The sequence below is a fragment of the Vigna unguiculata genome, chromosome 3, assembly GCF_004118075.2.
Source record: "Vigna unguiculata cultivar IT97K-499-35 chromosome 3, ASM411807v1, whole genome shotgun sequence".
Classification (NCBI taxonomy): domain Eukaryota; kingdom Viridiplantae; phylum Streptophyta; class Magnoliopsida; order Fabales; family Fabaceae; genus Vigna; species Vigna unguiculata.
The window spans coordinates 11,460,175-11,486,038 of NC_040281.1; the positions used below are offsets into that span (position 1 = coordinate 11,460,175).

General features: G+C 32.2%; 2 protein-coding genes across 2 annotated transcripts; one reads left to right on the forward strand and one right to left on the reverse strand.

Annotated features, from left to right (window-relative positions):
• Positions 1–7,552: 7,552 nt before the first annotated feature.
• LOC114179664 (glutamyl-tRNA reductase 2, chloroplastic-like) lies at positions 7,553–9,988 on the forward strand. Its single transcript, XM_028066076.1, has 3 exons — positions 7,553–7,866; positions 7,983–8,224; positions 8,584–9,988. The coding sequence occupies exons 1-3, from the start codon at positions 7,641–7,643 to the stop codon at positions 9,706–9,708; spliced, it is 1,593 nt and encodes a 530-aa protein (XP_027921877.1). The 5' UTR covers positions 7,553–7,640; the 3' UTR covers positions 9,709–9,988.
• A 4,193-nt stretch (positions 9,989–14,181) lies between these two features.
• Positions 14,182–18,246, reverse strand: LOC114175970 (protein trichome birefringence-like 12). Its single transcript, XM_028060835.1, has 4 exons — positions 17,656–18,246; positions 16,123–16,260; positions 15,532–15,781; positions 14,182–14,895 (listed from the first exon to the last, which is right to left on the reverse strand). Exons 1-4 carry the CDS (start codon positions 18,180–18,182, stop codon positions 14,614–14,616), a joined length of 1,197 nt encoding a protein of 398 aa, XP_027916636.1. The 5' UTR covers positions 18,183–18,246; the 3' UTR covers positions 14,182–14,613.
• Between the last annotated feature and the right edge of the window lie 7,618 nt (positions 18,247–25,864).

Sequence of the window (25,864 nt, forward strand, 5' to 3'; positions counted from 1 at the left end):
AATAGAAACATTTAATCCTTCTCTTTAATAAAATACGTAATTGTTATCCAAATTTAGTTTTGTATATGTTTTATCTTTGTTTTAATTCAATTGAAACTTGTATTTATCATAAGAAAATCTAATTAACATAGGAATATATATTTTAATTAACATATACATATACATATATATATATATATATATATATATTAATTTCATTTTGCATCTCCATAATTTTCTTTTTTCATCTCCATATAGAAAAAATCTCATTTTGTTCCTTCTTAATTGTGTAACTATAAAATAAAGATTACTCTCGGACGGATTGTGCATTTCAAAAACTAAAAATGACCTTTCCAAGAAATATTTTTTTATAACAAAATAATTTTTAATTACATAATTTGAAAGTAGAAAAAAACTTTTAAATTATACATTCTCGAAATTTTGACTTCAGATTGCAATCCAAGAAATTTTTATATTGTATAATCTAAGAGTCATTGACACTCAAATTATATAATTCCTGAAAAAAAAAATTAAATGAAAAAAATGGTCTCTTAATTTCACAATCCGAATGCCAAATTACTTTTACATTGTGTGTGATAGTCAATAATTAATGCCTTATGAATTGTATATTCCTGAAAAGGCAAAATGGATTTTTTCTTTCATATGGAGTGTAGGAAGGAATTTATGGAGGTGCAGGAAAAAACTACTTGTATGTTACAAGAATTGAACCAGAATTTAATGTTTTCTTAAATGAGATAATCACGATTATGAATGAAACTAAATAAACTGAACAAAATTGTAATTTGGCAACAGTTTACTGAGATAAATAGACCATACTTTTGTAATCAGCTTGCACGTAGAAAAATACTCAAATATCTTTCACCATTGCACTTGCACATACCACCATTGTCATCGTTCACCACTATCACTGCATCCCTACATAGAAGAAAAAGAAGAGAGAAAATGTTAAAAGAACTTATTTCAGAAAGTTTTTTCCGAAAAATATTTCATGTGTTCTGAAAAACTTTTTCCGAAATACATTTCGTGTAGGAATATTATGGAAAATTTATTCCAAAAGGTATTATATTCATTTTGAAAAAGAAATATGTTCCCCAAAACATATTTTGGAATGTATTTCACTCTTGAAAAATCGTGTTTCAAAAATTTTATTCCAGAAATTCTATTCTGGAAAATTTTGTTCCGGAAATGTTATTCTGAAAATTTTGGAAATCTTATTCCAAAAATCCTGTTTGGAAATTAATAATGTAGTAGTCACTTGAATAAGGCTAAAATGATCATTTTTGAAAATTGATGAGGTGCAGAAAGAAATTGATGGATACAAAGAAGCAATTGTCTTGGATTCTTTAGAAGAGGATTCAAGGTAGGACAATACCAGGAAATTTCTTCCTGCACCCCAGTATTTTCTTACTGCATCCCCATAAACATGGTAAAAAGTCAAATTTGTCTTCCTTTTCTCCTTTTCTCCTTACTTCCTTTCCTCCTTTCTCATAACACTCTCATACTTTCTTCCTCCTCCAACTCCGCCTGATCTTTTCCCACTTTCATCTCATCTTCTTCTTCCACCTCCACCTCCGTCTCGACTTCCGGCCTATCTTCTTCTTCCACCTCTACCTTCAATAACATTCACAAGTATCCATTAAAACAAATGGAAAGATCACAATAATATAAAGCAAAAGGAAGAAGATGAAAATTAACGATGAAAGATGTGGAATGAAAGTTTCGGATTCCACAATTTGTGTATATTATAGATTGTATAATCCGGAATGCAAAATTACATTACGGATTGTACAATCAGGAATGTAAATTTGCATTATGGATTGTACAATTCGGAATATAAATTTACATTACAAATTGTATAATTTCAAATGTAAGTTTGTATTATGAATTGTATAATCCGAAATGTAAATTTGCATTTTGAATTGTATAATCCGGAATGTATGGTTAGGATGTATGGGTATGGGAAGATGAGGAACACATGTTTTTAGTTAAATTTGCATAGATAAAGTTGTGTAATTAAATATTGGGGAAAACTCAAATATGTATAACATCTTTTGGAGCATAAGTGTGGTTCCATCAAGTCAAGTTTTTTTCTTGGAGGGTATTGTCCAATAGAGTGGCAACAAAGAAAAAATTGAGGAGGAAAGGATTGCAACTAGGAGATACTGCATTGTGTGTTATGCGGGCTGGAAGAGGAAATTGTATCACACCTTTCTCTAACATGAAAAATTGTAAACAAAGTTTGGAACATGTGTAATGAATGGGTAGGTATAAATTTTGTACACCATAACCAATTAAATATGCATTTCTAACGACATTTTTATCAAGTAGTAATAATAAAGGAAATAAATTATGGAAGGATGTATGGATATCAATCATATGGAACATATGGTATCAAAGGAATAAAATTGTTTTTAAACAAGGAAAAGTGGATGCACGCGAAATTTTTACTTTGACACAATTAAATGTTTGAGTATGGATGAAACATAAAATTTCAAAAGTTAATTTTTCTTACTATGATTAGAATCTATGTCCAATTGAGTGCATTAAAGTTACTTAGGAGAATAATAATTATGAAAGGTTCATTTAACTTAGGCTACCTAGTCTAGTTTTTATCTTCTGGTTTGGTTGAAAATATTGTAGTGCAGTATCAGATAATGATGATGATGATGATGATGATGATGATTATGATGATGATGATGAAAGCTTAGACAAGTTGCAATAATTTGATGCCCATAAAATTGTACACTAATTATAATTGGTTGAAGTTCCTAGGTGACCGTATTAACTATGAATATATGGAAGTCTTTTTTTGGTATTACCCATGACACAAAGCTAATTGTAGAGGTAAAGAAGTATGTTTCAACCACCTCAAAGTACATTTCCACATGTTAAAGGATGTCAACAAAAAGACATGACTTCCAAGAAAGTTTTAACAAGTAGTGACTCCAAAAGTATGAATCCTTCAATAGTCCTTTTTAAACATCTATATAAGGAAATCACCACCATGCAAGAAGCAATGCACACAAACAAAAAAAATAAGAGACATTATCAATATTATACATTCGCGTGATAAAGGGCTATGTAAGTTTTAAGCGCGTGAACAATAATTCGTTTTCTAGAAGACAAAGTTATAGAGAGATTTAATTGAAAATTCTTCCTTTGCATATTAAGTAATTCTCTAAAAGTAAGGAGAACATGCATTTCATATGTGAACCTTGTATTTACAACTTTATTATTATTGTATACCTTAAAAGAGACACTTATGTAGGGAGAGGTTAATGGACAACCTAGAAAGACTTTGTGTACTCAAATAATTATGAGTAACATTATGTACTTTATAAGTAATAAATGACACTGGTAATACTTGCAAGTTACCTTAAACAGTAAAACAATATGTTATTTGACTTTGGAGAACAATACATAACATTGTTTGAGTGGAACAATATAAATTATGTACTATTATTATCTCACTTACCTTTGATCTGTATGAAAGGTTTTTTCAAATGTGTATTAAATTAACTCTATTGAATTTGATTGTATTATTAACTTGTATCTTCATACAAAGATTAACCGGTCTAAATGCTCTAAATAAGAAATATGTATAAAAAATATAAGAAGAAAAGAATTAAGAATCTCTTAAAAATCAATGATTTCAAATTTTTGCTTGTAGCAGGATTCTTCTTTTTCTCCCTTTATATTGAGTCTTAAACAAGTCATTATTTTAGTTACTTTTTCATCTTGCATCGTTTCTCTATGTGAAGATTCAATAATTGATGACTTATATTTCATAATTTTGTATTACGTGTTAATGATGTATTAAACGTAGTTCATAAACTTGTCTTTCATTTTCTCATAGTTCATGTTATTTATCTTCTTGAGTTGCACATTTTTCATCCCTTTTTATTGTAACTACGACTTCATTGTTATAAAAAAATTGTTTGTTTTCATTTTTGTTGGTGGTTGAAAATATTTATTGGTTTTTTTCCCAAAGTGGTGCAATTTTTTTTCCAATTTCCTAAAATGGTGCAGATTTTTTTTTAATTCCCGGCAGAGGTAAGTCGTGAGAAAATGGAGCGACTTCATCTTAAAGAAGTCGTGCCAAATTAAGGCGACTTTGGTTAATTTGAGCTGAAGTCGTCTCAAATTGAAGAGACTTCAATATTTTTCATGAAGTCGTGCCAATCGGAGACGACTTCACTTAAATTAATTACGAGAATAATCAAAGTCGTCCTATAATGGGACGACTTCATAACAAGGAAAGTCTTGCCATATTGGCACGACTTCAGTAATGGGTTTTAAGAAAGTCTTCCCATAATGGCACGACTTCAGTATTAGGGTTTTAAGAAAGTATTGCCATATTGGCACGACTTCAATATTGGATTATTAAGAAAGTCTTGCCATAATGGCACGACTTCAGTATTAGGTTTCAAGAAAGTCTTGTCATTATGGCACGACTTTAGTGTTTTCGGTATAAAGGAAGTCTGGTCATAATGGCACGACTTCATAATTGTAAGTGAATAACAAAGAAAAATTGAAAAGATAAAAAATATTGAATTATGATAAAATTAAATTGAATAAAAAAGTTAAAATTTGTATTGTACCGAGATATAAAAAAGTAAAGAAAAGAAAAAAAAAGAGTTTTTTAATAACAAATATATAAGATCCAATAATTTTTTAGTTGATATATATTAAAATAAAAGTGAACAACAAAGTTGGTAAACCAAAGATACGAGAGTTACATAAAATAAAATTTCACTATTTATTTGGGCAGTTGCTTCTATTATGACCAATACTTCTGCAAAAAGAAGATTTCTTTGGTTTATTTGGCAACGAATGGTCCATTTCGTTGTGGATACGAGTTTTAGTTCGTCTTCCTGGTTTGTTGTGTCGCATGTGAGGGTCAGGCATTAAACTTGGACCAGTATAAGTAGACCAATAATCTTCATTTTGAACAGGCTGAAATTGCACCTCATAGGCCTTGAAAATATTTTGGAGACTATAGACAGGGTCCACGAATGTTGAAGGCTGTAAATGGAAGGATGAGCAAATAGCCATTACATAAGTACAAGGTAGGTGAAGAGCTTGAAACTCCCCGTAGTCACACCACCACTCAGATAACTTAACAATGTATGACATTGGTTGACGTCCAAGTTGAGGAGTGGAAATCTCCTGCACATCAAACATGGTACGACTAAAAAATATTTAATTTTTATTCGAACTAAAGTCGTCCCAATATGGTACGACTTCTTCATTATCAATACAACACTGAAGTCTCTCCAATATGAGACGACTTCTTCATTAACAATTTAATACTGAAGTCTTCCCATATTGGCACGACTTTGCTTAAAATGTTAATTAAAGTCGTCTCAATATGGCACGACTTCTTCATAACACAGAAGTCTCTCCGTGTTGGCACGACTTCAACTCATTTTAATTAAAATCGCCTCATTTTGGCACGACTTCTTCATATTTAAATCGCACCATCATGGCACGACTTACCCTTTGCTAGAATTTTAAAAAGATTTGCACCATTTCAGGAAATACATAATTAAATTGCACCAGTTTGGGAAAAAAACCATATTTATTCTCCTTTGTCCAGCGTGTACTTTTATGTACTTTAATTTTGTGAGATTTAAAACTAATTTAAGGCGTGAGATGTCTTATGATACAATATTCTTTTTGAGGGACATATGCGAAAGAAATAAGAAGATGCACAAACTTTAATACAATAAAATTAATTTATGTAAAAATTTTAGATGGACTTTTATAAAAATAATTAACTTATTGTTTTTAAAACTAACTTAAAGAAATTAAATTATTACATAAAAACTTTGAAATAATTAATTTTTATTTTATCTTCAATTCCTTACTAATTTGATGCTTAGATATGGGTACTTATTAAAACTATTAAATGATAAGAAAATTATGAATAATTATTTAAAGTTACTTTTAAAATATGGTTTGCATCAACTTATGATAAGGTTATTATTGTTAATCAAACATAAGATAATTTAAGATTGATTATTTCTCTAAAGGAAGATAAAATAAAATAAAATAAAATAAAAAAGATAAAATAGGATTGTTTATTTGTATTGTTTTATCTCTTTGAGCAAGAAAATAAAATAAAATAGATAAAAGATAACCTATATTTTGGTTATCTAAACTTTATACTTTTTTTTTATCTCTTTTAGAAGGAAGATAAAGAAAAATAGATCGGATAAAATACGTTTTGAGTATCTAATATGTTTATTTTTTTTAATCTCTTTTAACAAGAACATATAAAAAATAGATTAAAGATCAAATATATTTTGAGTATCTAACATTTGTAGTACTTTTATCTCTGGAAATGATAATAAAAAAACAATAGAAGATAACCTATATTTTGGATATCTAAAATTTTAAATATTTTTTTTCTCTTTTAGATTAGAAGGAAGATAAAAGAAATAGCTAAAATATGAAGTATGCTTTGAAATGTTTTTTTTTTTTTTTTATCTTCTTAAAGAAAAGATAAAACAAATAGATAAAAGATAAAATACGTTTTAGGTATCTAATATTTTAAATTCTTTATCTCTTTTACCAGGATGATAAAAAAAGATAAAACATCAGGTATATTTTGGGTATGTAATATTTGTAATAGTTTTATCTCTTCTAAAACGAAGATTAAAAGGAAAATAGATAGAACATATTTTCGATATATAAATTTTTTATATTTTTTTCTCTTTTAGAAGGAAGATAAAAGTATATATAAAAGATGAAATATGTTTTAGGTACGTAAAATGTTTAATTCTTTTTTTACATTCTTTGAAGAAAAATAAAAATAATAGATAAAAGATAAAATACGTGTTTGGTGACTAATATATTTATTTATTTATTTATATTTTTTAAGGAGATAAAAAATAATTAAAAGACTAAATATATTTTCCATATTGTTTTATCCGAATATTACAAAAATATGATAAGAGATAACCTATATTTTGGATATCTAAAGTTTTTAATTATTTTTTATCTCTTTTAGAAGGAAGATAAAAAATAGATAAAAGATGAAGTATGTTATAGGTATGTAAAATGTTTAATTTTTTTATCTTCTTAAAAGAGAGATAGAAAAAAAAAGCCAAAAGATAAAATATGTTTATCTCTTAGACAGAAAAAAAAAAGATAAAAGATAAAACATGTTTTGGGTATCTAGAATTGTTAATTTTGTTTATCTATTTCAGGAGGAAGATAAAAGATATTTTCGGTATCTAAAATATATCTTCTGAGCATTACTAAACCATTTTCCAAACTACATAAAATATATCTGAAATACTAGAAGCGATGTATTTTAAAAATTTAAGAAACGGGAGTAGAAATATTTGGAATGCAATTATATTTATTTTCTGGAAATAATAAGTTTTTGTTTGGTGAAAAATTAGTTAAAGAAGATAATGATAATGATAATATAATAATAAGATGGAAAAGATATTGGAGCTTGGTCCAACTAAGTGGTTATAGAATGGGTCGGTGAGGGCGCGTGGAGAAGGCAATCCCACTTTTTGGTTGGTCAAACGAAGCGCACCTATCAATTGCTCTATTTCTTCAACACACTCTCTTCCTTTTCTCATTCTCTTCGTTTTTCATATCTCAATCCTTCACCAACTCTAATGGCGGCCCTGGCTGGATCCTCCTCCGCCGCCACTGCCACCACCTCCTCCACCCGCTTCCGCCGCTTCATCCGCCCCCCGCCCTCCCAACTCTCTTTCTCTCGCGCGCGCTTTTCCGTCAAAGCCGCCTGCCCCTTCTTTTCCGACAACAACAATTCCCTTCCCCAAAACGTCGTCGCTTCCAAGCCCTCGGCCCTCGAGTTGCTCAAAGCTTCCGCTGCCGACAGTAAGTCGTCGTCCTTGGTTCCTCATTCGCAAATTTGTCAAAATTTAAATTTGATAGATGATTGTTATCGGGTATGGAGATGAAGTTGATGGGTTGTTTTGTTGTGTTTGTGTCAGGATATACGAAGGAAAAGAGTTGCATTGTCTGCATAGGGCTTAACATCCACACTGCTCCCGTTGAGATGCGTGAGAAGCTTGCGATCCCAGAGGATCGGTGGCCTCAGGTTATTAAGGACCTTTGCGCTTTCAACCACATTGAAGAAGCCGCTGTTCTCAGCACCTGCAACCGCATGGAGATCTATGTTGTCGCGCTCTCTCAGCACCGTGGTGTTAAGGAAGTTACTGATTGGATGTCTAAGGTATATTATATTATATTATATTATACTCGTAAAAGTTATGAATGTTCTGTTGGCTAATTGTGTTGCATGGATCTGAAAATCCGGAAAAGTCTAAATAAATCCTTGAAACCACTAGTGGTTTGGTTTGGTTTAGTTACTAAACTTAATCACTCACCATTTGTTTCCGGAACATATGTTAACATGATTGCTTGAATGAATTCATATATTGATTGGGTAAATGTGATTGGTGGATTTTTATTCTGGGATTATTTTCTATTAATTTTCTTGGTTTCGGGAATGGTTAGGGATGAAATAGGTGATTTATCCTTGTGTTCTTATTTATGTTTGTATAGAAAATTCATGGTCGTGTTTTTGTTTAGGTAAGTGGAGTTTCAATACCTGACCTTCGTGAGCACCAAGTTTTGCTGTATAATGCGGATGCTACACATCATCTCTTTGAAGTGGCAGCTGGGCTTGACTCGCTTGTTCTTGGGGAAGGTCAAATTCTTGCTCAGGTGAAGCAGGTTGTAAAAACTGGACAGGGAGTGCCTGGTTTTGATAGAAAAATAAGTGGTTTGTTCAAGCACGCGATCTCTGTGGGGAAGCGGGTTAGAACTGAGACAAACATTTCATCTGGATCGGTCTCTGTTAGCTCGGCGGCTGTGGAGCTTGCACTGATGAAGCTTCCAGATTCTTCCTTTGCTGATGCTGGAATGTTGGTAGTTGGGTCAGGGAAAATGGGGAAGCTTGTGATCAAGCATTTGGCTGCTAAAGGGTGCAAAAGAATGGTTGTTGTTAATAGGAGTGAAGAGAAAGTTAAAGCCATTCAGCGAGAGTTGAAGGATGTTGAGATAGTGTTTAGACCGATTTCAGAAATGCTGACATGTGCTGCTGAAGCTGATGTGATCTTCACCAGCACGGCATCTGAATCGCCATTGTTCACTGTAGAGAATGTGCAGAAGCTTCCTCTGGCTACTCATGGTAGAAGACGGCTGTTTGTTGATATATCTATTCCAAGGAATGTGGAAGCAGGTGTTTCAGATCTGGAGACTGCACATGTGTACAATGTGGATGATCTGAAGGAAGTTGTTGCAGCTAACAAGGAGGACAGACTTCAGAAAGCTGCTGAAGCCAGGGAAATTATCATGGAGGAGTTGAATAAATTTGAAGCATGGAAAGACTCTCTGGAAACTGCTCCTACCATTAAGAAGTTCAGAGCCTACGTTGAGAGGATAAGAGCCTCTGAGATGGAGAAGTGTTTGTCGAAGATGGGTAATGATGTCTCAAAGGAACAGAAAGATGCAATTTATGCCCTTAGTATGGGTATTGTGAATAAGGTACTTCAAGGTCCCATGCAGCACCTGAGGTGTGATAATAAGAATCATAATAGTCAGAGTGAAGTGCTTGAGAATATGCGTGCCATTAACAGAATGTATGATCTTGAGACAGAAGTATCATTGTTGGAAGAAAAGATCAGAGATAAGATGGAACGGGCTAAGAAGTAGACTCTTCAATTGGTTTAGTTTAATTTGATTCCTTTGGGGACTGCAACCCCGCCATTTTGTACACTAAAGTAGTAGATTGAGGCCTTTGTAGGCTAATTCTTTCAATTATTTTTAACATAATACAGAAGTAATTAGACATTGATGCTCCAACTGAATACGTATTGTATTCTTTCTCAATGAGCTTGATATAGAGGCAGTTGTAAAGTCATGATCCTCATGAGAACAGATGATTCTTGTATTTTTATAATAACATCAATGTTAAGCGGAGTATAAATACGAATCTATGTATGTTCAAATGTCTTAATTTGAATTTTGGTTTTGATCTCATATACTGTTTATCTTCTAGTCATTTTTGTTACAAATTTGGACGGTTAGATACTACAATATTGATGACAGTTGTAGGAGATTTTCATGATAATTGGATGAGTGTGAGTATTCTTTAACAATCTTGAATAAACTCTTTTCATAAATTTAGATTAACTTCTGCAGTTTTCTGTGTTGTTCTTTGCTCTTCTGTTATGTCTTTAAAATACACGGATGTATAATGATTTTGAAGACACAGTAAAGAATAACACAACAAAATTATGTAAAAGATTTGAACTTTTTTAATTCAATTTTCGTTAGAATTCATGGTTCAGAGCATCGATGGATGGCCGGTGCTCTCAAGAGAGAACAGTAAAGGGAATTTTGTTCGTACATGATTGCCGTCCATGCCTTGTATGGCTAATTTTGCTTCTGGGATCAGTTGAAATTTTCCACATTTTTATTGAGGTACGTGTTTTCTGAAACCATCGTCGGAACCTTCTCTACAGCACACACTTGTTCATTCAATGACAATAATATTCATTTTCCATTTTGTGCACGTTATGAATAAATTTATTGGAGATCCCAGTTACACATGAAATCCATGGTGTTTATTTTAATATATTCAAACTAATGGACGCAAAATACGATATGTATTACAGACCAATGTCAGATGGGAGACAAAGATTTTATTTTTCACTAAATCAGATTATAGATTTATTTTGATAAACTTAGTTTAAACCTATCTCTTAATAACTTTCGTAAGAACTTTTAAGAAAAAAATTTAAAGAAGTTGTTACAAATTTAATATGAACTTGATATGAAAGGTAAAATATAATTGAGAATCACATTTTTTATTTTTTTCCAAATTGTTTTATTCTATAAAATGTATTTTTTATTGGTTGTGCGTGAAAATAACATGTTATGACCATGCTTATACAAGAATATCTCCTTTACAAATGAACTGATTTTAGTTTATCATCAGAAATTTTTATCTAATTTCTCCTAATCTGACATAATTGAGGTAATTAAAATGTTTTAAACTTTTTACAAAAAGAATGTTCTAAAAGAAGTTTGTAATTGCTTTACAATATGATTTTAATAGTCATGAATAACCATTAATTGACTTTAAAAATATTTATTGTAAAATCAACCAACTTACTTTACAAGTGTTTCGTAATAAATGACAATATAAAATTACTTTAACTTTCCTTTAAGATGTTTATTTTAAATATCGACAAATTTACTTTACGTTTTGTAACAAAGGATACTATAAAATTACTTTACTTTCGGTGCATAGTTTTTTTATTTTTCTTTTCATAGTGAAACACGACATCAATGTATTAATTCTTCAATTTAATCTAATTAATTCACTTCTATATTATAAATTTGATATAGTTTAGAAAATAATATATCATACAAAATAAAATTGATACGATAGTTTATAAATATATATTTATATAAATATTAATGATGTATTAATTTCATAAATAAAATCACACACACATGAATGAATTTAGTATAAGTGAATTAAAATTCAATACCTAATTGTTAGATTTATGCAATTCAATAAAAAAAAAGTAACACACAAAATCCTGTATTTTATTTTTTTCCCACGTCATTTTATATCCACTTTAAACGTCATTCATGCTATTAACCTCAGCTAAAGGTTAAAAAAATGATTAATTTGAATTATAATAAATTAATTAAAATTATTTATTTTGATTTACTACAAATTAGTGAACAAGATTCATCCTTATCCACTTAGCATTACCATATTTTCATGGGATTGTATGAGTATAAATACATGTAAATACATACTTGAATAATTCATCTATTTTATAAGTTTTTTATGCAAATATGAAGAGAAGTATTTATCTGCGTATTAAATATTAAATATTTACAAAGAATTTATATGTAAATTTAAGTTAATGAATCTTTTAGTAATCCTTTTACGTAATTTTTTTAACTAGAACTTATAATTCAAAACACTTGTTTTCACGGACCAATTTAAATATATAATTTTAGACAGTTAGATAAAGTATAAATTTCTTCCACAAATTTATATTTTTGTTTAAAATTATCTTTATTTTCTTCTAAATCCCTAACTCACATTCTTTTTATGAAAAAAAGAAGTAACTTGGAAGTAGGGTGTCAAACCGGATAAGTTATATCCGATTTGACTTGTCTTGTTCTTCACTAATCAAAAACAGACTAGGTTGAGCTGACTCGTCACAACCAAACAGGTTGAATATTGCAACCCGTCTCGTCTTAGGACGGGTCGATGGATTGGTCTGTCACTTTTTTTTAAATTTTTGTTTATAAATTATATATATATATATATATATTTGTTTACATAATATAAAAATTTATTTTTTAAATTATTTTTAATTTTTAAACATAAAAAAAATGGGTTGGCAAAACCAGTCTTTGACCCGTCAGTTTGATGAGTTAGGCAAACCAGACCACAACAGATTAATAGGTTAAAAATTTTAACTCGACCTACCCTTCTCATGAAGGACTGAGAGACATGTCTGCTTTTAGAGGTAGACATTTTCATTCCAAAGAATAGCTTGAAATTTAGAAACTACTTAGGCTAAGTGTTAACACTTCAGTTTTTGTTTTAAAATAACAATTATTTTCCTTTTTTGAAATTATTTTTCATAATATCGCTATGAATAATTAAGAATAGTTAACGTGAAAAGTGCTTAAAATAAAAGTAAACATAAAACATAAAAATTTAAATTCAAAAGTTAAAGTTACTTTTTACTAAATTTATATTAACTCAAAGTTTCTTAATTTTTAATTGATAGAATCTGTTTAACAAATAATATTTTATTGTGGTAGAATTAAAATTGTTTATTTCAAAGAATATTAACTGTGGAGTAGCTTGTATATTTTTATACTAATATACTTTTTATCCCAAAAATTTCGTGAGTTTTGGTATATTGAAGTTATTTTTATGACATTCCCTATATGTATTTAATAATGAATTCAAAAACTCCCACGTTAGTCTGGATTATAAAATACTGACAAAAGCACCTAAATTTTGACTTTTTTTTCAAAGCTAAACTTTAGTTGACTTTAAAATAATAATTATTGTAAACAACTGTAGTTGACTTTAATGTTTGTTATCCTACATTAAAAGGGTAAAATGGTGAAGTCATTATGTGCGCGTTGACGCCACAAATTGACTTTTCTCTCGTATAACCAGTGTAACACAAAAAGTAAAGCTTCTCACATTTTATTTTTTCCAAATGTTTTCTTTCTCGAGTCTTTCTCGCAGTTGATTGAGGAACTAATTATAACTTTTATTGAAATTGTTAAAAATATTTAAGGTTGTAATTAAATGAATAAAACATTTTATAAAAAAAATACTTTAGTTTAAAGTATTCAAACATTTGTTTTTGATAAGATCAGTCATGAAGTGTGAATGTAATTAAATAATTGAAAGAGTAATTTTCTTTTTATGTTATCATCTTATAGACTCTTCACCTTTTAAACACCTGTTAAAATATTTATGCTATCCATATTTTTTTTTCTAATTTTACTTTTTAAGTAAATATTTTTTTTTAAATTAAAATCATTATTTTACCAGTTTCATCTTCAATTTCTTTTTTAAATTAAACGTTTTTCTTAATTTGACATTTTATTTTAAATTTAAAAAGTTTTAAATTAAAAAATTATCTACAAAATAAATAAAAAATCTTCAAATTAAATTATAAATGATTTATATTTAATTTATAATTATAATAATAAATAAATTATTATTAACTTTATTATTGTTTATTACGATAAAAAATATTAAAAAAATGAATATAGTGATGTACCTTCTTCAATTCATTTTATTACAATTAGATTGGTCAACATGTGATGGGTGTAGGAAGCAACAGCCTTATATATTTGAAAAGTTTGTTGAGGAAAGTGTATTCCAGAAAACTCAATCTGGAAGGTATTAAAGCTTATTCTACAAATTTGTCCCAAAATACATTTCATGCATTCTAAAACTCCAATTTTAGAAATTTTATTACAGACATCCTGTTTTAGAAGTCATATTTCAAAAATTCCAGGTGTTCTGAAAATTTTCTGAAATATAATCTGAAAATCAATTTAACAAAAGATAAAATAATGATTTTAAACATTTAGATACATGAAGAAAGTGTGAGAATGCACTCATTTCGTGTAAAATTTTCATTCACAAAGTTAGTCTGAGGTAAAATATGGAACATCTTACAAGATATCGAAATTTTGAACAGAAGATTCAAGAATTTAGATTTTTTTTACCACTAATAATATCCATAAAATAATCTGAATGAAAGGAGTTACTGCTAGAATTTAACAAGTTAAGACCCTATGATGAATGGCATTTAGATCGGGTCTGTTCAGTATAGCATATGATCGACCAATTAGTCTCTTCCTTCCTCCATTGCAGCTTTTCTTCCAACCAAGATCAGCCTTGCACATATGAAGCACAACCCAAAATTCTGGTATCCTGGTCCCAGAACTTGGGTGCATGGCCCCCAACACAACATAACCGAGGAAGTTTTCTGTTCATGCTATGTATCATTCCATTGGAACAGCTTCTTCACTTTCAATGGCCCATCACCTCTTTTCTAAGCCATCATGGATCAGCTGAGACAATATATCAACCCATGTGTCGGGAACACCAGGCAGACACCAATGCATGCAATCCTGACCCCATACTGCAACTGCGTCCTTCCTTCCTAACCAAATTGCTGGATGAGCATCAGCTCTGAACTCACTTAAATGAGTTAAGTCAAGCAAGTGAATGTTTGTGCCTTGTAATGCTTCTTCAATCACCTCATTCAATAGTCTTGCTTCCCTGTTAACTCCGTTGTTCCTGGGTTCAAACCATGAGTCAAGCTGTCCAGGTATTAATTAGTATATCATTCCTCAGAAAAAGTGAAACATTCAAGTCGTTTAAAATAAAAACTTGACTTAAATATGTTTTTAGACCTTAAACTTATATTTGAAATTGAAATTTGTTCTTGTCCTAAACATGAAAAATAAATAGATATAATCTTTTTATTCTAATTGCGTTATATTTTTTTACGTGTAGAATACGTTTCAGATTGGTATTTGAGCGATTTACAACATTGACATGTTCCAGTTCAAATGTCAGTCTGAAACACTGGTTAACAAACAAAAAAAACTAATGCTATTGGGTTAAAATGACTATATTTGTTTATTTTTAAAATTCAAGGACCAAAATATATCAAAGTTTGGTGCACGGACGAATTCACGTTCAAATTTAGGAACAAAAACATATTTAATTCTAAAAAGTTTTATTGACTGCCACCCATGGTTGGATGTACTTTTGCGAGACTGTGTTACAGAGGTACATGAGGGAGAAATTCATAAAAGTAAGTTGTAAATTGTAGTAATTTATAGCATAACAAATTGGGATGCCATGAAAGTGATTAGCATCGCAAAGAAGAAAAAAAGAAAAGACTTTACCTAGGAGACAAAAAAATGCAGGCGAGTTTCAGAAATACACACCTCATTCTCCTCAAGGGGCCTGTTGAACAAGCAGCTCCCATTTTGATTCCAGTCACCACCATAAAAGTGTCTTGGGGATTGTAATCTCCAGAATTTAAGGGTGTTTCTAGGAAATTCTTTCTCAATGTATGTGATCATATTAGCAAGAACAACTTTGAGTCCATCCAACATCCCAAGAGGTGGAACTATTGCCTGTCCTGCTTTATAGAAGACAAGAGGCTTCTCTTCTGGAAATTTGTCATTATTCCACCTATTCAACACCAAATCAAGTAACTATGTACATTCAATCATTGGAACAGTTCATAAGATTACAGAGGCAAGCTAAAAAAAATTAGACCCAAACCAGTTTCATAAAAAATATGTAGCAATACAAGTAATCCTCTTTGAGCTCTTTTCAATTTTTTAACAATTAATATTATCACTTATTTAATTCATTCATGCTTACTCCTGTATATGCGTTGTGAGTAAGGAGTTGATCATTCATTCAACAACTCTTAAACATATCATATATAAGCAGTGAAATTCAATTTTATTTAAGTGGTAGTGCATCATCCAGAAATTACAAAATTCAAGAAAACAAAGAACAATTACCAGTGACCAGTATTAAACACCAGAACATCATAGAATTCAGCAATTTTAGCCCAATCATCAGCAGGAACATCAACATCAACTCGATAAAAGCCTTCTGATCCATCTTGCATCCCACCTTTTGCTTGTTTTGGCTGCCACCTTTGTTTAATCAGTAATGAGCTCATAAGGTTTCCATTTTCAAAATGACATAAAACAACATAGTAAAATAAGACAATCAGAACTCAAGAAACAGGAAACACTTAAAACTAAGATAGAGTTAGTGGATGAAAATTATAAAAAGATGAAATATTTCAGAGAAATAACTGAAAGTTGAAACTGCAAATAGCGTAGCCAAACAAAATATAAGAAGGGAAACCAAGTTGGTTAGCTTTGTCGAATGCCAATCTTTAATCCCAAATTATATAAAGTTCAGTTTTAGGAAACATTTACTCCATTAATCATCATTACCTAACTAAAATCAGAAAACAATGGTAGGGGAGCAAAGTTTTACCCAAACCTAGTGACAAATGGACTTGATACCAAGAGCCAAATATTAAAGTGGGCGAAACTTTATTTTTACAGTAAATGCTATAGTCTTTTTAACTTTCTAGGAGTGGTGGCTGCCCCTATATACTTACACTTAGTTCCCTTTTGTCCTTGCCTGCGCCCTATTAAAATTAAAATTAAAATTAAACACACTTGTGATATTGGAACCAGAGCTAAAGGAACAATCTAATATTCATAAACATCATTTTAACACTCAAAATAAAAACACATCTACTTCTAAAATCCTAAAATAGGAAATGTGAAGAGTAAGAATCTTCATGTATCTTTGTTCAGATTCATGCATATATTGTAGTATGATGCATGTTTTGGTAGGGATGCATAAAGGAATTACTAATTTAGTATGATGCACAGAAAAGTGATTTTTTTTTTTCACACAAATACAATGCAGAAACTTTAACAGGAGTGCTGTATATCTTCAATAAGTGGATAAAATATATATGTTTAGATTTCTGAGATGTATTGTTCAGCTGCAGCGGTTATATTTCTGTGTTTCTAAGTACTAATGCATAATCATAAACAATCCTCAAAACAGTGCTACAGTCCATATTTATAAGTTTTTCTAATCCATAAAATAAGCTGCATTATGTGTAGGATAAAAACTCCAAAAAGGAAATATCCAATTCGCAAATATAGCTAAAACTATCAACCAACAACAACATACAAGTAGGATAGAGGATTGTTTGGATAAAAATATCCAAAAGTACCATATAAGCCAGTTGCTATCAAATATAAATTTCACACCAAATTTCAGTACGTCAACCAATCTCTAAGGATCTAAGCTAACTCTTACAGCATCTATCCAAAATTAAGCTTTAAACTTGAAATAGAGCACCATACTCGCCACCACCTCTTCAGGTGAAATGCACATACAAACTATCTGGCAAAGAGTTACATTACATACCCCCTTCATGTAAAACAAAGTAGTACATATCTATTTGCAATAATCTGAACCCAAAAGAATGAAAAATTGGTTGATGAGAATATTACTGGTATCTGGAGAGCAAAACGGCACGGTGATAAGCGACGGTGACATTGAATTTGGGAAAATATGCACCCCTCCAAGCACCCTTCTTTTTCCACTTTTTGGCTCCCTCATCGGCGACCCTGAGAACGCAGAGAAAAGAAGCCAAGAAATTCTCGTTGAGGGAGTCCCCAACAAACCCAATGTTCCTGTTCCTCATCCGACCCAGAAAGCGAAACGGGTCGATCCGATTCAAGTGGCAGTTCCGGGGCACCCACTTCCAGGAGTTGATGAAGCTCATATTTTGCCTCTCGTTTCGGAGGCAGTTCCAGGCGTTACGGTGGAAAGGGCATGTTTGGTCGTAGAGAGGGGTGCGGGCAGGATCGGAGACCCAGTGGCCGGTGAAAAGATTGCATTTGGAGATTGCGAGTGATTGTGAGGTTGTGGAAGAAGAGAAAGTGTGGAGAGAGAGGAATGTAGAGAAGAAATAGAAGGTTGCAAATGTTAGTACGATGAGCCATGGTAAGAGATTTGAAGGGAGCTTCGGAGACATTCTCGTCTATGCCTGTGTCCAATTCCTGCTCCCTCTCAGATCGGGGATACATTTTTCAACCATTTTCTTTATAATTTGGTTAACTATTTCATATACTCTTTATCAAGTTTAGAAAAGCATTTGAGTCCAACAATGTCGTCACAAACAATAAAATAATAAAGAAAAATATACAAATTAATGATGAATATATATATACTCTTTAATTTTTAGGTTACATCTTTTAATTTAAATTCAATCTTTTATTATAACTTTCAAAATAACAATGATGAATAATAAAAGAAAAATCTTACTGAAAAGTGGTACTCAAATATTGTGTTTTTATTTTAAAAAAGAAAAATCGAATGTTGTGAAAAATAAAAAAATTATATAAAAAATAAAGATTACTATAAATAATAATAACATTATCTTCAAAATAAAGATTACAAGAAAAGCTATTTTTAGAAAACATGTTAGTTAAATTTCGTTTATATTTATTATCTACCATTACAATCTACTTAAAGTATTATGCTAATATACGTGTTATATATATATTATACAAATTACAAAAACTTTAAGAAAATTAGGATGATTATGCATCTTATTGATTTCTCTTTCTTCTTGTTTAATTTGATCTAGTATCACATTTAAGGACATTTTTCTGAATCTTTTTTCTTCCTGCACCTCCTTTTTTTATCCTACACCCCCATAATTTTATATCCCATTTCATCCTTCATTACAAATTTATTAAAAACTCTAAAATTCTAATTCCACATTCTCTTCCTCCTTTCTTGTCTCGCAGTGGAATTCTCTACATAATTTTTACATGTAATACTTAATAAATTAAAATTTTGTTATTATTGTCATCTCTTTGTTTCATCTCTCTCATTATTCATTTCTCTTACTCTCGAACTTTCACCTAAATGTTATTTAAAGATGCTTTTGACAATTTCAGTATTTTTGTGTAATGAAACTCGATAACTTGAAACTTTTAGTAAAAATCTCATCATAAATTATAGAAAAAAAAACATATAAAGTTTAATCATCACTATATTAGAGATCATTATATAATAAATTCAATAGATTTTACATCTGTTGGTTAAAAACTAATGAAAAATTGAAAAAAATAATAATCCAAATTAAAAGCTTATTGAAGGATATTGCATGAGTTCTCTAAGACAACAATATATGTCTTTTCGAAGACTCTAATGTTGGGCCATATCAAATAAAATAAAGGTTTGTTATCAAAATCGAAAAAGCAATACTGAACAAGATTTATATCATTCTTGATTCTATTAATTAATCATTTCCAATTTTCATGTTAAGCTCCCATATGTATAACTCAATGCTAGTGTAGCCATAGATTGTTGAAGGAACATTAAGAAAAGAAGTTAAATATTGAGGATTCTTTTGAAGAACGAGAACAAACAATGCTACATTTATTTATGTTTTTTCACATTTCTAGATAAAAAAAGTTGAGGTTTCCGTGCAGGATCAGTACATTGTGGATAAGTGCGTGAACAACTTAGAAAGTATTTAGTAACTTAGCTTTCAAATACAAAATGATGATGATAAAAAGAAAAAGCTACGTCATACTACCTCTTTCTAGGACCATATATATACTAAGCCAAAGGAGGGAAAAAAAGATAAGTGGATTTTCTAGTCAGACTTCTCATTCGTATTTTTCCCTTATTTTAATTCTAAAATATATATAGAATGTTCTAATTCTTTTTCACCACTAATGCAGGCTTGATTTAAAGTCGGATAAAATTAAATATACATTTCTTTTTGTGTATATTAAAATTGAACATGTTTTGAGTAGCTTATGATTTTTTATGTACGTGGATCGAACATGTTCCGAAATGTATACAAATATATATTTTTTATATTAAAAGTAAAAATATATTTTTTAATATTAAATATTTAATAATATTATATTTTTTTACAATAATTTTTATTATTTTATAAAATTAATTAATTGATATTGAAATAGTAAGAAAATGGATATGAATATAAGTATATATCTGGTAAAAATAGAGATGAGACAAAAATTTAATACTCGTTAAATTTTAATATAAAAATAATTTTTTTCTCTAAAATTAGGTATGAGATCATGAAACCGGTCTCCATTTTACTTGTTCTCGTCCCTAGTATCATCCAAAATAACATGATCCAATAACAAAAAAAAATGTCATTTCATCTGTAAGTTATTTTATCTTCATTCACTAAATGCATGCAAATTTGTTTATATCCAGTACCTATCCATAAAACTTAATAATTCACAACATGATATACCATCTACAAAACAATCAATATTAGACTAGGAATAAAAATCCCATGACATGCGTTATTGATATCTATAAAAGTAGTGCATATCCGCCACTTTTCACTTAATTTCTTGATCATCCCAATATTGGCAAACCACATCAAGCATTTAATTTATCAATATATGTTGTTTTACACAAACTTCTTTGTTTCTTCAAATATGGTATGCCTATTGTATGTCACAGGAAAATTAACCACACCAAATTTCATGTTGGGTATTGGGCTCCCTTCCTATGTGGAGAAAAGGCCCAAAATTTGAGAAGCCCATGTCTCACTTAAACCTAGTGGAGAGGAGGCTATAAAATAAAGAGAGAGGCAGAACAATAGAGTCAGAATACACTGAAAGCCCTAACACATAGAGGGAGAGGTAGAGGGAAAATTCTGTTCACGTTTTTCATAGAGCTGTCGCAGTAAATTCGGCGCTGCGGATTCGTTCACCGTTGGATCGGGCTGAAATTTTTACAGCAGGTTCGGAACTCATTGCTCTTCATTCTGACCGGTCGGATCTTTGATACGAGGTCTGAGTTGGGAGATATTAATTTCGCACTGCAGCAGTGATTTGTAGAGGTTTTCCTCTCTTGTTCTTCTCTATTTGAAAGCTTTGTTGCTTTGTTATTTGGTTGGGTGTTGGCACTAATTTGTGCTATTGATTGAGACTCTTTTGTACTCTTGTTGATCATAGTGAAGCTATTTCTTTGGTCTGGACGACTCGTGGTTTTTACCCTTGATTTGAGGGGTTTTCCACGTTAAAAATCTTGGTGCCTTTATTTGTGCTTTTGGTGATTTATTATTGCTGCTCTTTGATTATTGCTCCTCATAGATTCTTGCAAGTTAGGGGAAATTATATCCGCTGCATTCTCTGGTATATTGTTTGTTGTTGTTTTCCCCATCAGAGTGGTATCAGAGCTCTTGGTTGGGCTATATTTACTTGCTTGAATGATGGAGGCAAATGCAAAGATGGTTGCTTTGAATGGTACAAATTATCATTTGTGGAAGGGCAAGATGAAAGATTTATTATTTGTCAAGAAATTGCATCTTCCGGTCTTTGCTACACAGAAGCCAGATTCTATGTCTGAAGAAGAATGGGACTTTGAGCACCAACAGGTATGTGGTTTTATTCGGCAATATGTTGAAGATAATGTTTATAATCATATTGCTAATGAGACACATGCCAGAGCTTTGTGGGAGAAGATTGAGTCTTTGTATGCTTCTAAGTCGGGCAATAATAAATTGTATTTGTTAAATTGCTTGATGAATTTGAGGTACAGGGAGAATTCTTCTATTTCTGATCACTTAAATGAGTTTCAAGGGCTCCTAGATCAATTGTCAGGAATGGGCATAAAGTTTGATGACGAAGTTATGGGATTATGGTTGCTTAATACTCTACCAGAGTCTTGGGAGGTATTTCGGGTTTCAATTACGAACTCTGCCTCGAATGGTGTTGTTTCTTTTCAGATGGCAAAGAGCGGTGCTCTTAATGAAGAGATGAGAAGGAAGGCACATGGTTCTTCATCTCAGTCTGAGATGCTTGTTACAGAAGCTAGGGGGAGAAGTCAGAAAAAGGAACATAAAGGTGGTAGAGAGAAGAGTAGGAGCAAGTCCAAGTCAAGATACAAGAATTTAGAGTGCCATTTTTGTCATAAAACTGGACACATTCAGAAATACTGTTTTAAGTGGAAAAAGGAGAACAAAGACAAGAAGGGCAAACAGAGAGAGAATGATCATGATGATGATGATCGTGTCACTACTGCTACAGATGGTGATCTTGTTCTTCTTCGTGACTTTGAGTCCGTTAATCTTGTATCTGATGAGAGCATGTGGATTATTGATAGTGGTGCTACACTGCATGTTACACCTAGGAAGGAGTTCTTCACATCTTACACTTCTGGTGATTTTGGAGTGTTGAAGATGGGTAATGATGGTGAGTCTAAAGTGATTGGTGTTGGTGATGTTTGCCTGCAAACCAACATGGGAGTGCAGTTGTTGCTTAAAGGAGTCAAACATGCTCCAGATGTTCGTTTTAATTTAATCTCTGTGCAGTTGCTTGATGATTGTGGTTATGACAATCACTTTGGTTCTAGTAAATGGAAGCTCACTAAAGGTAACTTGGTTATGGCCAGAGGGGAGAGACAATCTAAATTGTATTGGACTAAAGCTTTGGTTGCTAAAGACAGTGTGAATGCTATGTATATGGAGGCATCTTTGTGGCACCGGAGGCTTGGTCATATAAGTGAGAAAGGGCTTAACTGCTTAGCTAAAAAGGATGTGCTTATGGGATTGAGAAATGCAGAATTGGAGAAATGTTCTCATTGCATGGCTGGTAAACAAACCAGAGTATCTTTTAAGAAGCATCCTCCCTCAAGGAAGTCAGAATTGCTTGAATTGGTGCATTCTGACGTTTGTGGCCCATTAAAGGTAAAGTCATTTAGTGGTGCACTTTACTTTGTTACTTTTATTGATGATTGTTCCAGGAAGCTATGGGTCTATGCTCTTCAGCGGAAAGGTCAAGTACTTGAAAAGTTCAAGGAATTTCATGCTATGGTTGAGAGGCAATCAGGTAAGAAGCTGAAATGCATCCGTAGTGATAATGGTGGTGAGTACCGTGGACCTTTTGATGTTTATTGCAGGCAGCATGGTATTAGACACGAGAAGACTCCTCCTAAAACTCCTCAGTTGAATGGTCTAGCGGAGAGGATGAACAGGACCTTGGTTGAAAGGGTTACATGTATGCTTTCAGAAGCAAAGTTGCCTAAGCACTTTTGGGGAGAGGCATTGCTTGCAGCTGTGCATGTTATTAATCTCAGTCCCGCAGTTGCTTTGAATATTGAGGTGCCAGACAAAATTTGGTTTGGTAAGAATGTTAGATATGATCATTTGCGTGTCTTTGGTTGCAGGGCATTTGTTCATGTTCCTAAGGATGAAAGATCCAAGTTAGATAAAAAGACAAGGCAATGTATCTTTATTGGCTATGGTGAGGATGAATTTGGCTACAGGTTTTATGATCCTGTTGAGAAGAAGCTTGTTAGAAGCCGTGATGTACAATTCATGGAAGATCAGACCATTGAAGACATTGATAAGGTGAAGAAGACCACACCCGAGAAAGACAGTAATCTCACTGATGGTAATCCGATGAGGTTGCCCACTCACAATTTGGAGAATGTTGAAACGGAAGCTCAAGACAATGAGCAACATGGTGATGTTGATGATCAACAGTTTGGAAGTGGAGTAGAGGTTCCAATTGATGATGCTCAAGAGGAACATGATGATGATGACGATCTTGGTGATATACCTGAATCACCTCAAGTCCAACTCAGAAGGTCTAATAGACAAAAACAACCTTCTACAAGGTATTCCTGTGATGAGTACATAACCTTGACTGACGGTGGAGAACCTGAGTGTTTTGAAGAGGCTTTGGATAGTGAAGAGAAGAAACAGTGGCTGGATGCAATGCAAGATGAGATGAAATCTTTGCATGATAATCACACTTACGACTTGGTGAAATTGCCTAAGGGCAAAAGGGCATTGGAAACTAGGTGGATTTTCAGGGTGAAACAAGATTCAAATTCTACACTTCCAAGGTACAAGGCCAGATTAGTGGTGAAAGGTTTCAGACAGAAAAAGGGTGTTGATTTCAATGAGATTTTCTCACCTGTGGTGAAAATGTCATCCATCAGAACTGTGCTAAGTTTAGCTGCTACTCTTGATTTGGAGGTTGAGCAGATGGATGTGAAGACAGCTTTCCTTCATGGTAATTTGGAGGAAGAGATATACATGAAGCAACCTGATGGTTTTCTTATTAAAGGCAAGGAAGATTATGTGTGTAGACTAAGGAAGAGTCTATACGGTTTGAAGCAGGCCCCAAGGCAGTGGTATAAGAAGTTTGAGTCTTTTATGTGTGAGCAAGGTTACAAGAAGACTACTTCTGATCATTGTGTCTTTGTTAAAAGTTTTTCTAATGATGACTTTATTATCCTGTTATTATATGTTGATGACATGCTTATTGTTGGAAAAGATATTTCCAAAATTGACAGGTTAAAGAAGACACTTGGCGAGTCTTTTGCCATGAAAGACTTGGGAGCTGCTAAAAGGATTCTTGGCATACATATCTCACGTGATAGGAGAGAAAAGAAGATTTATCTATCACAAGAGCAATACATTAGGAAGGTGTTGCAGAGATTCCAGATGGAAAATGCTAAAGCTGTGAGTACTCCTCTTGCTACTCATTTTAAACTGAGTGTTAAACAGAGTCCTTCAAATGAAGTTGAGAAGACCAATATGAGTAGAGTTCCTTATGCATCTGCAGTGGGCAGTTTGATGTATGCGATGGTGTGTACAAGACCAGATATTGCACATGCTGTTGGTACAGTTAGTCGATTTTTGTCAAACCCAGGTAGAGAGCATTGGAATGCTGTGAAATGGATTTTGAGGTATCTTCATGGTACAGTTGATATGAAGCTTTGTTTTGGAGGTGATAAACCTACTTTGATGGGTTACTCAGACTCAGATATGGCTGGGGATATTGATTCCAGAAAGTCCACTTCGGGCTATTTGATAAAGTTTGCAGGGGGAGCTGTGGCTTGGCAATCAAGACTACAAAGGTGTGTAGCGTTGTCTACTACAGAAGCAGAGTTCATTGCTATTACTGAAGCATGCAAGGAGGTGTTATGGTTGAAGAAATTCTTGCAGGAGCTTGGTTTTAGGCAAGATAACTATTCATTGTTTGTTGATAGCCAAAGTGCTATCCATCTTGGTAAGAATCCAACTTTTCATTCTAGATCCAAACATATTGATGTGAGGTATCATTGGATACGTGATGCTTTGGATGCTAAGTTGTTGGAGTTGAAAAAGGTTCATACAGATGATAATGGTGCTGATATGATGACTAAAGCATTGCCAAGAGGAAAGTTTGAAGTTTGTTGTGAGATCGCCGGTTTGGCGGTTATCTCCACATAGTTGTGAGGGGGAGATTTGTTGGGTATTGGGCTCCCTTCCTATGTGGAGAAAAGGCCCAAAATTTGAGAAGCCCATGTCTCACTTAAACCTAGTGGAGAGGAGGCTATAAAATAAAGAGAGAGGCAGAACAATAGAGTCAGAATACACTGAAAGCCCTAACACATAGAGGGAGAGGTAGAGGGAAAATTCTGTTCACGTTTTTCATAGAGCTGTCGCAGTAAATTCGGCGCTGCGGATTCGTTCACCGTTGGATCGGGCTGAAATTTTTACAGCAGGTTCGGAACTCATTGCTCTTCATTCTGACCGGTCGGATCTTTGATACGAGGTCTGAGTTGGGAGATATTAATTTCGCACTGCAGCAGTGATTTGTAGAGGTTTTCCTCTCTTGTTCTTCTCTATTTGAAAGCTTTGTTGCTTTGTTATTTGGT

Coding starts and splice junctions, on each gene's coding strand:
- LOC114175970 (XM_028060835.1), bottom strand. CDS start 18,182: ATGTCTCCGAAGCTCCCTTCAAATCTCTTACCATGGCTCATCGTACTA. Junction 16,261..17,655: donor GTTTTGCTCTCCAGATACCA/GTAATATTCTCA, acceptor GATTAAACAAAG/GTGGCAGCCAAAACAAGCAA. Junction 14,896..15,531: donor GGCCCCTTGAGGAGAATGAG/GTGTGTATTTCT, acceptor ATACCTGGACAG/CTTGACTCATGGTTTGAACC.
- LOC114179664 (XM_028066076.1), top strand. CDS start 7,641: ATGGCGGCCCTGGCTGGATCCTCCTCCGCCGCCACTGCCACCACCTCC. Junction 7,867..7,982: donor CAAAGCTTCCGCTGCCGACA/GTAAGTCGTCGT, acceptor TGTTTGTGTCAG/GATATACGAAGGAAAAGAGT. Junction 8,225..8,583: donor TTACTGATTGGATGTCTAAG/GTATATTATATT, acceptor GTTTTTGTTTAG/GTAAGTGGAGTTTCAATACC.